The following is a 16,279-nucleotide window of genomic DNA, read 5'->3' on the forward strand; positions in this document are numbered from 1 at the left end:
TCAATGCTTCACCCTATTACCTATATGAAGATATTGCTAAATGCCACTTTTAACGAGAAACACTATTGGATTAAGTGTAGTCCGACCAATTACCACACATAAATTGTTTTCGACAAAGTAGCCATTCGACTAAACATCCTTTGGTCCAAATAACTTGTTATTTAAATTGAAACTAATTGATTCTCGACCAACTGCCTTTTCGACGAAATATCCGACCAAACATACTATCTGTCAAATTTATTTTCTCTAAATATCATAGGTTCAATTCATCGTCTATTATAGTCAGGATCAACACTGAATTACCACCAACCAGTCTAGTGAGCACGTGCTCGCAACTCTTCCAACAGCGCCACGATTGTTTCACTGAGACGACGAAGGAAAAGGCGAGAGTGGTGAAATATCAACCCGGTCTATTTTTCTCCGCTTTCAACCAGCTACCGAAGTACGGTGGAAAATGCGAACGGAAAATCCATCATTTCCACTTGGAAGCTTATTAAGTGCGGTCGTGTCGAATTAGTGTTTCGGGTTCGCCCTCCAATTCTAATGGTTTAAGTTGGATGATTCAATTGGTTCGATATCAGTTTTGAGAAAACCGTTGCGGTGATTGGACGTGAACATGAGTTTGACAACATCGACGGTGAAATCGATCGCATCGACTCCGTTTTCGATCAATGACATTTTGACGCGGCCACGTGGTGCAGATAGTGAACGTCGCAGTTCGATAGAATCGTCCGGTAACGAGGAAGAACTTGGTGACTTGGGAAGGATGAAGTACTATAAAAGTGGAAGCACAAGTGGAACCAGTCCGCGGCAAATTGACCATGCCGAATTTTATGGCAAACTTAACATGGCTGCTTATTACCACAACAATAATAATAGTAGTTTTAACCTGGCAAGCTTACATCCGTCGCTGAGACGAGGCTCACTGGATTGTTATATGGTTCCGGCGGAACGTATCGAGCATAATTTGGCGACACGGTGTCAAATTGATTCCGGTGAATGTGAAGGGGAACGGTATGAGAAAAGACTTGGCGGAGCAAGTGGTAGTGAATCTGATTGCTATCGGATAAAAGCAGGAAGGAATGAGAGCCCTTTGGATATGCGACGATCGGCTGAAAATGACTCAGGTAACCATAGCAAAGTTCGATAAACAATTAGCGTAATGGATGAATATTACTTAACGAACATCTAAACGATGCTTTTAAGGCGTTTGAATGGGTTTTCGTTTAGAAGCAAATGGAACAATCTATAGTCATTTCCGTTCACGTGACATCGGCGAAAGATTGCGAACAAATTGCTATAATTGGTATGCGATGCATAGTGCTACTGCGGTCATTATTCAAATTATGCAAATCATCGCAATACCAATTTTGATATATCAAATTTCCAGAACATCTTAGAACACGTTGCTCATGCTTGAACAATGTTCTACATAAAGCATATTATTACTACGTTTAAGTTAAGAAAAAAGGCCAACCCCTTTCGAATAAACCTCCTGAGCTATTTTCATGCCTTCTAAGTGCCATCAGAAACATTCTATCAATAACTAAAACATTCATGAATAAGTCGAAATACTCCTGGACAGGACAACCAAAGGATTGTTCAATTGCTTCCGGGCCCTTGAATCTTGTGCGTTTAACTCAAGAGCGGTCAAGCATTCATTCATCATCAGTACCACCCCGCTCGAGCTGTGCATGAAAAGCGAGCTGTTTTCAAGGTGCAGTTAAAATTCAACTACATTGAAAGTGAATTCCACATTGGAATCCTCACATATTTCAAAAGCAAAAGCCTACAGAACTTACTGATTTTTTGCCGAATATTATAAATTCTTCTGGCATTCTCTCGATGGGATCAGACCATGTTTTTGAGCTTAACAATACCGTTCTTAACTCTTGATTCAATGATACAATATTCACATGAAACTCTTGTACATATCTCAAAGTACACGCTCTTGAGCAAGTGTAAGGACTCTTGACCGAGAACATAATATAGATACTCCTCCATCATTCACTTCACATTGTAGTAAAAAGCATTCTAAACCGGCACCAATAGGGTCCTAAAACCCTGTCCCAATTTTTATTTATGGACCCAATTTTCAAATTATAGTTTAAATATCATATAGTAGTTCTTTGAGCGGGAAAAAAATCCTAAAGTAGTTGCAGTAACATGCTATTTCGTGTTATTAAATTAAAATAAGGATTCATTAAACACTTTAGGACCCAATTATACGTTAGCCTTTTACGTGTGAAATGCATAGTCTCTTGAACTGTGACAGAGTCGTTGCACGCTTTATTTCTATTAGCATAGAATTGAAAACATTTATTCTTTTGTGGTATAATGAGCTTAGTGAAGCACCATGCAGAAAATTGGGTGTTCTGATAACGTCCGCGTTTCTTGTGTTGTATCTATGAATGTCACTTCCCCTTTCAATTCTGTCACACAAATGTCGAGGCAGCAAACCATTGACTACCTTAAAAACGAACACCAAACTAACAAAAAAGGGAGGCAGTGCGTCTATCACATCTTAAAATCAAGCGCATAATGTTATTTTGCATGCGCTGTAAAGGGTCGTCCAAATATGACGTCTACTATTTGGGGGAAGGGGGGAGGGGGTGTATTAAAGTGTGACAGTGCATGTATTAGGTGTTGGAAAAAGCGTAACGGAGGGGGGAGGGGGGTCTAGAAAACCCGAAAAACGATGGACGTCATATTTGAATCGTCCCTAATCTCGATATTTGTGTTTTACTAGCCAAAAACAAAATACAATTTTTCAATAATAAGGGCCTAGAAATCGTCTCAAAGACGCATTTCAGATCCAGAAATACACTCGTTTTTCTCTTTTCCTTTGGCTAAAACCAAGTTCAATGCGGTTTCACTAGAATGTCCTTCTCCAATTGCTCTGTTATCAGCAAGTTGTTATTATTAAAATACTTTATCATATGGTCTTTGACACCAAGTTAAATTTTTTTCTAATGTTTGCAACATGTTGATGGGTCGAAACTCTTCGGCTGTAATTGCTGCAGCAACCTTTTGTATAGGAATCACCAATGATTCCTTCCAAACCTGTGGCACGTTCCCGATTGTGAAAGTTTCATTTTTAAGGTCCAACAGATTGTGTCCAATGACAATATTGCACAACTCTAGCATCCTTATTATCTACTCCAGCCGTTTTATCATATAAAACATATACTTTTCAATCTATCAAATGTAATGGGGTGGTTTCGTCAGGTTCATCAACCAACTTAATAGGTTGATTGATCGATGAAACGCTATCGACAAAATATTTGTTATAATTACATGCAATTACTTGTTCTGACTGTTCTAATATGCCATCGAAAGTTATGGATCGCGGATTATTAGGTTTCAATGAAGACTTTAAAATTTTCCATAACTCGTTGGTGTTATTCTGATGCTGATCAATTTTTCTCTGAATATATTTATTGCGGGTCTTTTTTAACGTTTGTGAATATATATTTCGCGCTAACTTGTACTTTATCCAGTTTTTATCATTATTTATTCTTAAAATTTGCAAATACTTTTTTTTTTGCGTTTAAGACGACGTAGCTTTACCAGATGTTTGAGTTTAAAAAAAAAAATATTTTTTTGTTAAACTAACCCAGACAACCAGAATGTACGTATAATGAAATCACCTTTTGCGTTATGCGATGCTTATATGCGCAAAGTTTCACGTATAAGATGTTGCGAAAAGACCTTATACGTACAAACGTGGAGGCGATATACGTGCATATTTTATAAGATGAAAAATAACATACAATGCGAATGTGTAAATTTTATTGCTAACTAGTCTGTACTCTTATGCGACTTAATTTATGATAACAAAGTTGATTTGACAGCTGCTACGGATTGATCCGACTTCCTTTGTACGAGTATACGGAACGAAACGAAATGTACGTATGAACTCATAAAATAGCGTTTAATGCGAGGAAACTCATCGATCAAACGATATTAACCACCATGTAGTGCGGGTGTGATGAAATTTGTGTAAATAAACGACTTTGTTCGTAAACTGTTATGCGACTTCTGGTTGTCTGGGTCTCATTGGTACTGGTTTTTAATATTTCCGTTAAAACAGCTGCTTTATGATCCACACTGTCCGAACTATTATGCAAACCCATACTTCTTTCAACAAGATTTGATACCGACGATTTTGAATATTTTTCTAGCTCTTTTTTCTTACAAGATTATCTCAAATAGGGGAAGGGGTGGTAAAATGAACACCTTAAGTATATCATCTTGTTTCTGATAGAAAAACGAGGAATTTGTATAGTCCTATCACGCAATATCAAAAATAGGGATGTTATCTATAGTAACGACACGATTTCAAACTTAAAGAGAGAAATCTTGACATATTTTCACCACTAGCAAAAAACGATGCAAATGTTCATTTAACCGGCACTAAGTGGATAAAATGAACAGCTGGTGGTGTGAACGTGAACAAAACAAATATATCTGAAAACTGTCATTGCAGTCCCGAAAACAAATTCATTAATGATTGTAACCTAAAGATGCTGAATTACCCACGTACAACCGTAATGCCAAAGAACCAGCGCTTTGTACAATTGAAGCTTGAATTGAACTGATTCTTTGACATAAATAGCAACTCCGACAGTGTGTCTTGAATGTGACAAACAAGCAGCAATATTGTAACCCAGAACATTACACTGATTAAATGCGTCAATGTCAACAATATGATTTCCGAAAGAAGTACCAAAAATGGTCATTTTTCCTCTACAATCTAACGTAATGCAACGTAGTTTGTTGATAATTCAGCAATATTAAAATACAAAATGTCTAGTTTTTGTCGCTGGAACTTGTTTGCTATTCAATGAAATGCGAGCTGCATTTTTCTGATCAAATAGTTTCTTACGTTTGCGACGTTCGCTGCACATAGAGCACGCAGTGCTGTTGTTGCACTTTGCACTCATGTGCCCGAATTCTCCACATTCAAAGCATCTTAATACACTAACCGCGGGAACTACAAAGGCGCCGATCAAATTTCACACTAACTTTTTGTTAATGCCTTCTTCGATTACGGCATTGTATTGCTTGTATCGGAAGCGTGGATTTTCATAAACATTTAATACTTTCACATCATTAATCGCGATATCTTCATTCTTCCTCTTCTTTCTGGCGTTACGTCCCAACTGGGACAAAGCCCGCTCCTCAGATTAGTGTTCTTATGAGCACTTCCACAGTTATTAACTGAGAGCTTTCTTTGCCGATTGACCATTTTTGCATTTTTGCCCTGGGAATTGAGAAAATTTCCTTTACGAAAAGATCCTCGACCAGCGGGATTCGAACCCACGACCCTCAGCATGGTCATGCTGAATAGCTGCGCGTTTATCGGTACGGCTATCTGGGCCCCTGGGCGATATCTTCATTATGACTTTTTAGATGGGCAATGATGACATCGGAGGAATATTTATAGCTGATACTACTTGAAACTAAGATGGCAAAAAAAAACAAGATGGCCGCCAGATTTTATCACTCAAAATAATACTCCTCTGCCCATAACTGCATATTTGTAACATTCGACAAAAGTGGGCATGGAGTAAATGGGATACCAAGTTTGCATTTTATTGCAGTATGGGAGGGAACTGATATTTCAAAAAATCACTAAGAATTCAAAAGTGCTTATTTGAGGCTGAAATTTTGTACAACTCACATCGCTTATTGGGTGAATAGTCAGAAAATAATTTTGATAGAAATTTCGTTACCACTGCATTACGAGGCTCATGTATAATCTCAATGTGACTGTTATGCGGTTACAATTGCCAATGTGACAAAACAACTTGGTACTTTTTCTAGAACAATCTCACAGATTTTAGTAAGTTGATCGAAAGTATTTGTCATTTGATGACTCCCGGTATTAACTCGAAATTGTAAAAAATGTCGAATGTGACTGTTATGCAGTTATGGGCAGTCCTATTCTGTCTCAAATAATACACCAACAATTAAAAACTTGTTTCTTTGTTGTACAAAAAAATATTTTTGCATTGATTGCACTCGCCATATACGTCAAAATAGTAGAACATGATTTAAAAAATCGTTCATATCATAGGGTAAATACTATTGCTCACCTAGTTTTTGTAGCCTATCTTACGCAATTTTTTCTCAGCTTTCTGATGGTGATCTCAGAATTCAAAACTAGCGGTGCGCTAATGTTGAAAAAACGATTTTTCTAACAAAATTCAAGATGGCCAAATTTTTTTTCAAGTTTAAATGAAAGCTATATCCTTTCTTTATACGATGCCACTAAGTTTGCTATGTGTTCCAAGCGAAATATGAGACATGTCACGTGAATAAATACTCAAGATTTATCAATACATGGGCTTTTTCGCATACTGTTCAGCTAGCTGGCGTACGAGGGGTCCACCAATTTGAGAAAACCAAAAGGACCACCCTTAAGTTTTATTGAAAACTAGCGATCAGTGATATAAAATTGGAATTCTAACGATGGGTGCCGATGGCTGCCTGATTTCAAGAATTGCTCATTATATCCTGTTGCACACTTCACAATTACGGAGCCATCTTTCCCGTTGCTGATTGGACGTTGGTTTAATCACAATTTTACTCACTCCTTTCTGGTGAATTTGGTTCAGGACCTTTTCTTTTACTTTTCTATTGACTGCTGTAACAAAGGGATTTGCGTCTTCAAAAATATCGTCATAATCAAAATCATCAATTTCGTATGTATTACTTATTTTCCGTTTTCCACTGCGAGCACTGCGCATGGAGTGGGTTATATCACGGATATTAACATGGTATGTCATGTAAATTTAAATTATATGTCATGTAATCCAGCAGGATCCTGTGCGATTACGTGACATATAACACATATAACACATATTTACATGATTTCAGACTTAAATTTGAATGTCATCATGTTTTTATCACGGGTGGTAAATGACTGGACAATACGGCGTACCATTGGTACTTCGCGTACCTGCAGGTATAAAATAGATCCCTTTTGTGGTTCTTAGCCTCTTGTCCAGTAACTCCTATCCCTACCTCCCCGTGGTGCCGCCTGGGGTACTAGGGTGGGGCTTATTTCAAAAAATCTTCCGTAGTCAGGAAAATGATCACCGGTCTCAAAATAACATCCTGTGAAAAAATGAGAATTTTTTGGTGAAGGTTAAGAGGTGGCGCAAAGGGCGTAAGTGAAATTTTCCCATTTTAGTGAACTCTGAAAAAATTTGGTATGCTTTTCAGCATTTTAGGACCCTTAAGGACAAAAAAACACCTCAAAATTGCGATATCTCCACTCCTTTAGATGATATTTGACGAAATATATTGTATACATGTGATTTTTGGCCCTTGTATAGGTTACGCTGACTGATTACTATGAACCCGAATAAGCATATGAATAGCTGGGGAGGATTCCTATGCAAGTAGAATGGAACGAAGAGCAAAGAAGGATAAGAGAAAGAACAAAGGACACAGAAGAATGTAAGGTGGGGTGAGTTAAACAAGGGAAGGTGTAACTGATGATATTATATTAGAATAAACTACGGAACCATAAAAATATCTCGGTTGGATGTATGAGATGTGATTATATGCAAGTTCAACACTAATTTTGTATTTTAGAATGCCCGTTTTATATAACTCCAGCAATTGCTTTTATAATCTGAAAATAATTACAGAGGGGCCTAAACCAATACAGGCTCAAAATCCTTACACTTCATACAAATAGAAGGAGTTTTATATGAAGTGGAAGGGTTTAGATTCATTTCATAGGTGTTCGGATTTTGATCCCGCACGATATATCCTTATTAGGTAAATTCATAAACGATTTCTGCTTTCCACCAGTAACACTTCCTCTTAGAATTTCCACAGGAATTTTAGGATTATGAGGTCATTTCAACAATTAATTGCGTTTGGGCTTCCAATACTTCACTTTTGCCTCAACACCTTCAACATAACTTCGGACAAACGAAAATGCAGTTGAAGTTCAATACATCGTTCTACATCTGTATATGAAATCGATGTATATAAACAACAACAGAAGGAAAAAATCGGTAGTCAAAATTCAAATTACTGCACGAAGGGGTGCAAGAGATAAAGCACCTCGGGTTAAAAACCTCTCGAATTAAAACAAAATTTAAGCTTCACAGTTCTGAAACATATTTTTTTAGGAATTGCGACAGAGCTACATGAAGGAATTTTCACAAGATGTCCTATGTATATATACAAAATGTTTGACGTCAAATAAATAAATAAATAAATAAATAAATAAATAAATAAATAAATAAATAAATAAATAAATGCTTATATAAATTTGTTTTGAATTTAATTAATACTGTGTGAGGCTGAATTTCCAGGATGTATATTTTGCAACGGTCCAATCCGATAAATTGCTATCAACATTTAGGAAAAAAAGCCAAACGATTATTGAACTAAAGCAGTGAAGTGGACATGCATTTATCTATACCTACCAGGAGAATAATGATGCAACTTCGCATGGAGTTGAGGACATTTTAGCCGTTACTGCAATTTTTCTATTAAGAGTAATCTAAAATCGTATGCATGGGTCGAAAACTAGAGATGGGTCAAAAATTGGTGCTCTTCCCCTACTTGAAGAAACATTGCTCGAAATATTTCTGAAGTAGGTTATATTAAATAGAAGTCAATATAATCATCGTTTTCTACTGGAACTTTTCTCCATTGCGTAAAATCGAGATTTTACAAGATTCCTTCGTTACACTCAACACATCACTAGTTTCACCCTCCCAACTGTTTAACCCACCCCACCTTACATTCTTCTGTGTTTTTGTTCTTTCTCTCATCCTTCTTTGCTCTTCGCTCCATTTTATTTGCATAGTAATTCGCCCCAGCTAATCATATGCTTATTCGGGTTCATAGTAATCAGTCAGCGTAACTTATACAAGGGCCAAAAATCGCATACATAAGTATATTTCGTCAAATATCATCTAAAGGAGTAGAGATATCGCAATTTTGAGGTGATTTTTTGCCCTTAAGGGTCCTAAAATCACCAAAACAAGCTGAAAAGCATACCAAATTTTTTCAGAGTTCACTAAAAGGGGAAAATTGCACTTACGCCCTTTGCGCCACCTCTTAACCTTCACCGAAAATTCTCATTTTTTCACAGGATATTATTTTGGGACCGATGATCATTTTCCTCTTTGTAAATCCTGACTACGGAAGATTTTTGGAAATAAGCCCCACCCTACTGGTGTACGAGTAACCGTAGGGAAAATCGGGTACCAAACCTGGTGGGACCTTGGTCGTATGCTGACAGGGAAGGGGGGCTCCTCTCTTCTGAGGGTGTAGCTTATCAGAGCGTCTGTTCTCCATGTTAGGGGTGGCTCAAAACAGCGTCTGTTCTCCATGTTAGGAGCGGCTGATCATCGTTCTAGTGCCAGCGTGGGACTCTAAACAGTGCTGTGCACGATGATCCTCCGGCGAGACAGGGGGTTGGTGCAGGCCTTACAAGCCAGCCGTAAAAACCATCAGTACAGGAAGCATACAATGTAAATTTGGATGTTTCTATCACATAAATGACGTGTAATCTTCATTATTTTTAACAGTGTATATGCCGAACATAGTGTTTGTTTAAACGATCTGAACAATGTGTGGGTGCAATTAACCATTGGTGTGATGGTTAAAAGGTTATATTTATTAGCTTTATTTAGATGCTGGGTTACTTTACAAAGGCTGGAAGATACATTAATTATTAAAAGTCAACAAATGATTCCTCGTTGCTGGACATCATAGGATGAGGTGTAGTTCTCAAGGCTGTTGCTACGCTGATTACCCTTCAGTCATCACACATAGTTGCCTTTACATATTAAAAGGTAGTTCTTCATGTAGCGTGCTTTTAAGAACGGTGTTGTATTAAAGAACAAGAGATTTAATTCCGTGCGAATGATATTAAAAATATATATATTAAAACGTTCCAAATCCAACGTTAGCTTGATTGGTGAGAAAAAAATAACCCTAGTACTTGAACCGTGGATCTTTTGTACTTCAGGCCCAAACCTTCTCATCAACTCTATTTTGAGCCGATTTGTAATAGATTTTGTTACTTAGTGAGTGCGTTTTATCTGACAAAATATGTACTAGTTTTTGCTTGTAATTAGTTATAATAAACAAAATCAAAAAACATTTTCCTTTACACCAAACAAAATTGAAACAAAATGTGTTATAAATTAAACAAAAATGTAAATAATTATGTTTCTCATCATGCAAAAATATAACTCATTTTGTTATTTTCCATAACTGAATTATAACAAATTTTGTATTGTATTCACATGCGCTTTTATGCACATGCAAAAGCAACTGCTCTCAGATTTTTTATATCGAATTTTGCTATGATTATGTTTTAAATTGAAACAAATTTTAAACAGCATTTGATGCTATAACTGATTTTGCTTAAATTATTAATTAAAATATAATTATTCATTATTTGTTCCATCTACTTAAAGTGCTCCTACCAAAAATGAAATACTGTTTGTTATTTGTAACAAATCTTGATATATGGTAGGTATACCAGATATGGACATAATGGTTACCTATTTCGCCATACGTGATAATTAAACTATTTTGAAGTTCTTAGACATTTTGTGTGTTGAAGCAGTAAGATACCAAATATATCTTGAAGTTAAAACATTCAAAAATACTCAAAATGTGAAAGTTTTCAAGAATTTCCATATGTCTAAATAGGGAATTACTATAGTCATAACTGGTAAATTTTTCCTAATTGTGATACAGTTTTGTTGTAATCCACTGGTCGGAAAGATTCAAAAAACACAAAATTGATTTTATACCCCTCTGCAACTTTATCAAATCTGCTGATTTTTAGTTTGCAAAACGTTTGATTTTTAATGATGCTTCCAAAATTCCCACATAAACCAAAAGCTCTTTATTTGAAACATTCATACAGACATTGGGGCCTTCCTTATCCGAGTGATTACATATATAGATTTTTTAGAATATTTTATGACCAATAATCTGTATATGCAGATTACAGATTTTTCAGAAAAATACAGATATACAGATTCTGTATACAGAATTTTGCCAAAAATATACAGATTTATAAATATTTTTGAGCAAAAATCAAAATATACATTTTTGAAATGAATGAAATGATTGGTATTTCTTAGAACTTCTTGTATAATTCTTATTTCCACTTCAATTTTTAGAGATACAGATTCAAAATTTGTTACTCATGAAATTCAAGATATTTTGCTCCAGGATACAGAAATACAGATAATTCAAAGAAATCAGCCCTGTGCTGAAGGTGACATCTTTCTAAATGGTCAGGACCCTAGAATTATCGCAAAACAAAGAAAAATATCATGCTCCCCGAAGCTCTCTGAGGGAATATAGCTTATTAATTATAGCTCTTAATTTACTGAACAATTTTGCCGAAGATACAATGTTTTAAAGTGAACAGGCTTCTGAGATATCCGCAGAACAAAAGTTTCATGCACAATAGCGCCAACTAGCGGTTTAATCTTTAGCCCTTAATCTCCTAAACAACTTTGTCGAAAGTGGTTTTTTATATTTCTTCAAGATAGCGATGTTTTTCGTGTTAAACATGAAAAATTAAGTGTGTTGCACAAAATACTACTGGTCTTACAAAAATTCGCGCGACAGCCGAAAGGTTAAGAACCATAAAATATTTAATAAACAAAGTGTCCATAAAATGATTGAAGGCAAATTCAAACATATTTTCTATTTGTGATCCGTATGGAGCGTTTTCTACCATTTTAGTCATTTTTATAATCTTTCGATAGCAGCAATGACTTTATGAAAATTCTTTCACTTCCCTCTCCACAGATTGCGATACGCCTTCTCCATATGGCAACCTGTCAATTCACAACGGCTCCCTTCCCGGTGACGACGCTCCCACGGCTGCTCGAAAAAAACGTTCCCGGGCAGCGTTCAGCCACTCGCAGGTCTTCGAGCTGGAACGTCGCTTCGCACAGCAGCGTTATCTATCCGGACCGGAACGATCCGAGCTGGCAAAAAGTCTTCGACTTACCGAAACGCAGGTTAAAATCTGGTTCCAAAATCGTCGTTACAAAACCAAGCGGAAACAAATCCAGCAACACGAGGCAGCAATACTGAGTGCGACGAAACGAGTTCCGGTTCAAGTTCTTGTTCGCGAGGACGGCACTTATGGCCCGGCAGCTATGCTAGCAGGACAACCACATTACGCCTCCGGATTAGATCCAGCGCTTTTGAACGTATATCGACACCAGGTAAGAGTTATTGTTTCATTTATTGGGGGTTGCGACTGGAAGTTGAAAACGTAAATTCTTGGTTGTCGCCTATCTCAGTCTTCATCAGCGAACGTTTTAATTTATTTTGACCGACGTTTCGGCCATTTGTTGTGACCTTTTTCAAAGGAAAAATGGTCAATCGGACAAAAACGATTGACCATTTTTTCCTTGAAAAAGGCCACAAAAAATGGCCGAATCGTCAGGCAAAATAAATTAAAACGTTCGCTGATTAAGACTGAGATAGCCGACAATCAAGAATTTACGTTATTGTTTCGCCTTCAAGAACAATTAATGATTCAAACAAATTCCCGACACAGATACAAATGGCCTACGGAATGCCGGTTCCCCCAATGCCGTTCTCCTACTTTTACCCATCTAAGATACCGGGAGCGATCCCTGTGATGGCCGCAGCAGCTGCTGTTGCCTCCAAGCAGCCTCTCAACTTTTCCACCCGATCTCCTCCATCCGACTCGGGAATCGAAGGCCACGAGCGGCACTCTTCGCCGACGGGCTCCTCATTGGCAGCGAGAGATTCAGCGAAAAATGACGACGACGTGTGCTTCGATCGGGAGCGGAAATCCGATGATCATCCGAGGCGAGAAAGATGTCGCAGTCGAGATTGCGAAATGCTCTCTGCAGAGGAGGGTGATGAAAATGAGAACGTAGAAATAGATTGATGTGTGACGGGGGGAGGTTGGAATTATTCACAATCTTAGTGATTGAAAGTGTAAATAGAATCGAAAGATTATTCCTCACATTTGGAATGAATGCAATTTAGATGAAATATTGTAAATACTTTACACTATTGGAATACCAAAGATTAAGCTTAGACTCGATGTATGAAAAATTAAATGCAATAAATTACCTTCTAAAATCTAGAATGGTATGGTTTTATTCTGATGAACATTCCTATTTCGAAAATAATAAAAATAAACAACTTCAGACACCATCAATATAGAGGTAAGTACCTTCGCTAAGGCTCTTAAGAGTAGATTTCTCATCACATAAAAACCCGTTGGGATAAAATACATAAAATTTTCGACTTTGATAGTCCGTAAATAAAAACTCAAGGCTATGACATGTAGTTCAGCATGAATTTACTTGTAAAAGTTAAATGAACATGTTTGCGCAGAAATTGAATTTTTTATTACACTCAAAATTTGCTTTTACTTAAAATATCACGTAAAACCCTATTTTTGGACCCGTTTGTCTGTAACTCAAAATTTAAAGCGATCATATATAGTTTTCTCGACATGAAACTGATTGTGAAAGTCGAGTGAGCATATTTGAGTAAAAAAAATGAATGTCCGAATGCCTTGATTTTTTATTTATAGACGAACAAGCTTGGGATATAAGTTGTTTATATTGTTTTTAATGTAATAACAATTTTGAGTGTAGTCAAAAAAATATTCAACTACTCTACAATATTCACTTGACCTCTGCTAGTAAATTCACGCCGAAAAAACTACATGTCATAGCCTTCAATTTTGATTTATAGTAAAAAAAGTTCAGGAAATACGTTTTTTGTGTAGTTTTCTGGGTAAAATAAATTTCGAGTGTTATCGGAAATTCATTTTTTACTCAAAAATGTTTACTTGACTTTCACAATCAATTTCACGTCGAAAAAACTATATGTCATCGCTTTGAATTTTGAGTTACAGACAAAGGGATCCTAATAATAGGGTTCTCCGTAATATGTTGAGTGAAAGAAATTTTGAGTGTAATCAAACATTTCAATTTCTGCTCAAACGTGTTCACTACACTCAAACAAGTAAATTAATGTAAAAAAAAATAAACGTCATCGCTTTAAATTTTGTTTTATCGTTGAGTTTGTAAAACAAATGCGTTTTTCAAAAAACTAGGAAGTGCCTTTTCCTTAATAACTTTGGGTAGACGCATCTATTTCAAAAACCTAAAAACGAACATCAATCTTAAATTGTGTGGTTCCATCACCGAAAATTTTTTGAAAATCGTTTCGAAAATGATAAAGTTATGCATGGTCAAAGTATCACTTCCGATTCTCTGAGGGGGGTTGGGAGTACAGATGTTAATATCATTTGATCAGAAATGTATCTCCGCATCGATAGTAATACTTCCGATAACTGATTTTTTTTTTTGTTAAACTATCGAAACACTGATAAATGTTGACCCCTTTCTTATCCAACCAATCACGTTCGAGCATTTTTTGACAGTATCGTTTCTCACCGAGGCTGGAATGCGTCAATGTAAGTAGAGGGTGTCACACGACTTTCACATAGATGCTTTCCTCACTGTCATCGGACGGCGAGACAATGACAGAGATTTTTGTCCAAATATTCTTTCATTTTTCCGTCACTACGGCCTGTTACAGAATCGCAAACTTGACTATTTTTAGTTCATTATCTGGTATAATTGTTATTTATATCGCTGGAATCAAGGAAAAACGTCCTCTTAACGTTTCAAACACATTTACTTCAAGAACTTATCCAAAATGAGAAAGACATTTTAATAGCAAAACAACATTTCTTTCGTAAGAGCTTCGTCAGGGCAGCTATGAAAGTATATTTGCCAAGCTGTATTTCAACAGAAACACACAAAGTTTCAAAAACTTTGGTTTGAAATGGCGAAAAATTTGAAGTTTTATATGTTTAATATGATAATTGCAACTTCCCCACCATGCCTCATCAAGTCGATCATCACAATAAACAAAATAGTTTGGATCCAGGTTTCAAATAAGTTTCAGTAATAACTGCAATATGTATGTTATTAACTGTTAGAAAAATAAACAGCTCATCCTTTTTACCATTCAAAGAGCGAGCATTCCAATTTGAAATATTTCAATTATTATTTGGATCCATTAGGAAAACGTAATCCAATAACAATTTAATTAGTAAATTTTACACCACTTTGGACTGCTTCAGTCTTAGTGGTGGTTTTGAACATTGATCATTTGATTCAATTGTTTAGTGAGAAAAATAAATTCATAGGGAGACATATCACTTGAAGTGGGTACGTTATCTGATGATTTTCTGTCAGGATTTTTGGCAGACGAAGAGGCGAAATAGAAGTTTCCTATGGCGGCAGGGTTTTTTTCTATTTCATTTGAAACAATTAGAACGATTACTTGTACTATGCGAAGGGGAGGAGTTTAAGTTACCTGCTACGATATCAGCATAGGATTTCAAATTACCTGGTACCATATCGACCTAGATTGTCCTTTAAAAAAAATGATTATAATCTTCCTGATGGCTACGATTTTTAATCAAGCGATTGTTAGCGGAATTTGGGGCAAGTGTGCCACCTTAAGCAAATTGTTCTCTAACTTTGCCCAAGGCTTATAAAAACCACCAATTTAGCCTCATGATGATAGTTTCACATCTTTTCATAACCACTGTGCCATTTTAAATGAAAATAATTTCAAAAAGTATTAGTTTTTGAGCTTCTCAAATATCATCCAAAATAACCTATTTTTCCACACTATGGGGCAAGTGTGCCACCCATATGGGGCAAGACGGCTACCGAATGAACATCGCATGTAATTCTACTTGTAATGAAATTTTCTTTATTTCATATTACTATGACTTAAAAAGCAGACGCTAATCGATAATTTAAAAATAATTTTAAGTTTATCGTAATAAGGTGGTGCTTTATAACAAGGTTCAAAACATGCGTAACTCTCTATTACTCATTCGAATAACTAAAATGGTTATTTTTGTCTCCATTCAATACAATATAAGTAGTACCCTTATATTACGGCAAATATGTATAATATTACACTAGATCAGCACTAAATAATGGTAAAATATTGATGTAGATATGTAAAACGGTACTTAATAAGCCGAAAAACATGTTATTATTGAATATTTTGAGATAAAATCACTTTGGGGGGCAAACATGTTAGTTATTCCCCTACTATGCTTCAGAAACCACTAACGGTGCCTCATTTTAGTTTACTATTATGATTTTGTTGATGATGTTTACATTTTTATAAATTTCACTTCAACAATTTTTGTTTACCAAATAGGTGGCAC

At 36.1% G+C, this 16,279-nt stretch overlaps 1 protein-coding gene across 1 annotated transcript; it reads left to right on the forward strand.

Moving 5' to 3' along the window:
• The first annotated feature begins 230 nt into the window (after positions 1 to 230).
• Positions 231 to 13,128, forward strand: LOC5568159 (homeobox protein bagpipe). Its single transcript, XM_001657853.2, has 3 exons — positions 231 to 1,127; positions 11,824 to 12,248; positions 12,587 to 13,128. Exons 1-3 carry the CDS (start codon positions 617 to 619, stop codon positions 12,944 to 12,946), a joined length of 1,296 nt encoding a protein of 431 aa, XP_001657903.2. The 5' UTR covers positions 231 to 616; the 3' UTR covers positions 12,947 to 13,128.
• The last annotated feature ends 3,151 nt before the right edge of the window (positions 13,129 to 16,279 follow it).

The sequence above is a fragment of the Aedes aegypti genome, chromosome 1 (assembly GCF_002204515.2).
Source record: "Aedes aegypti strain LVP_AGWG chromosome 1, AaegL5.0 Primary Assembly, whole genome shotgun sequence".
NCBI lineage: Eukaryota > Metazoa > Arthropoda > Insecta > Diptera > Culicidae > Aedes > Aedes aegypti.

Coding starts and splice junctions, on each gene's coding strand:
- LOC5568159 (XM_001657853.2), top strand. CDS start 617: ATGAGTTTGACAACATCGACGGTGAAATCGATCGCATCGACTCCGTTT. Junction 1,128..11,823: donor ATCGGCTGAAAATGACTCAG/GTAACCATAGCA, acceptor CCCTCTCCACAG/ATTGCGATACGCCTTCTCCA. Junction 12,249..12,586: donor TGAACGTATATCGACACCAG/GTAAGAGTTATT, acceptor TTCCCGACACAG/ATACAAATGGCCTACGGAAT.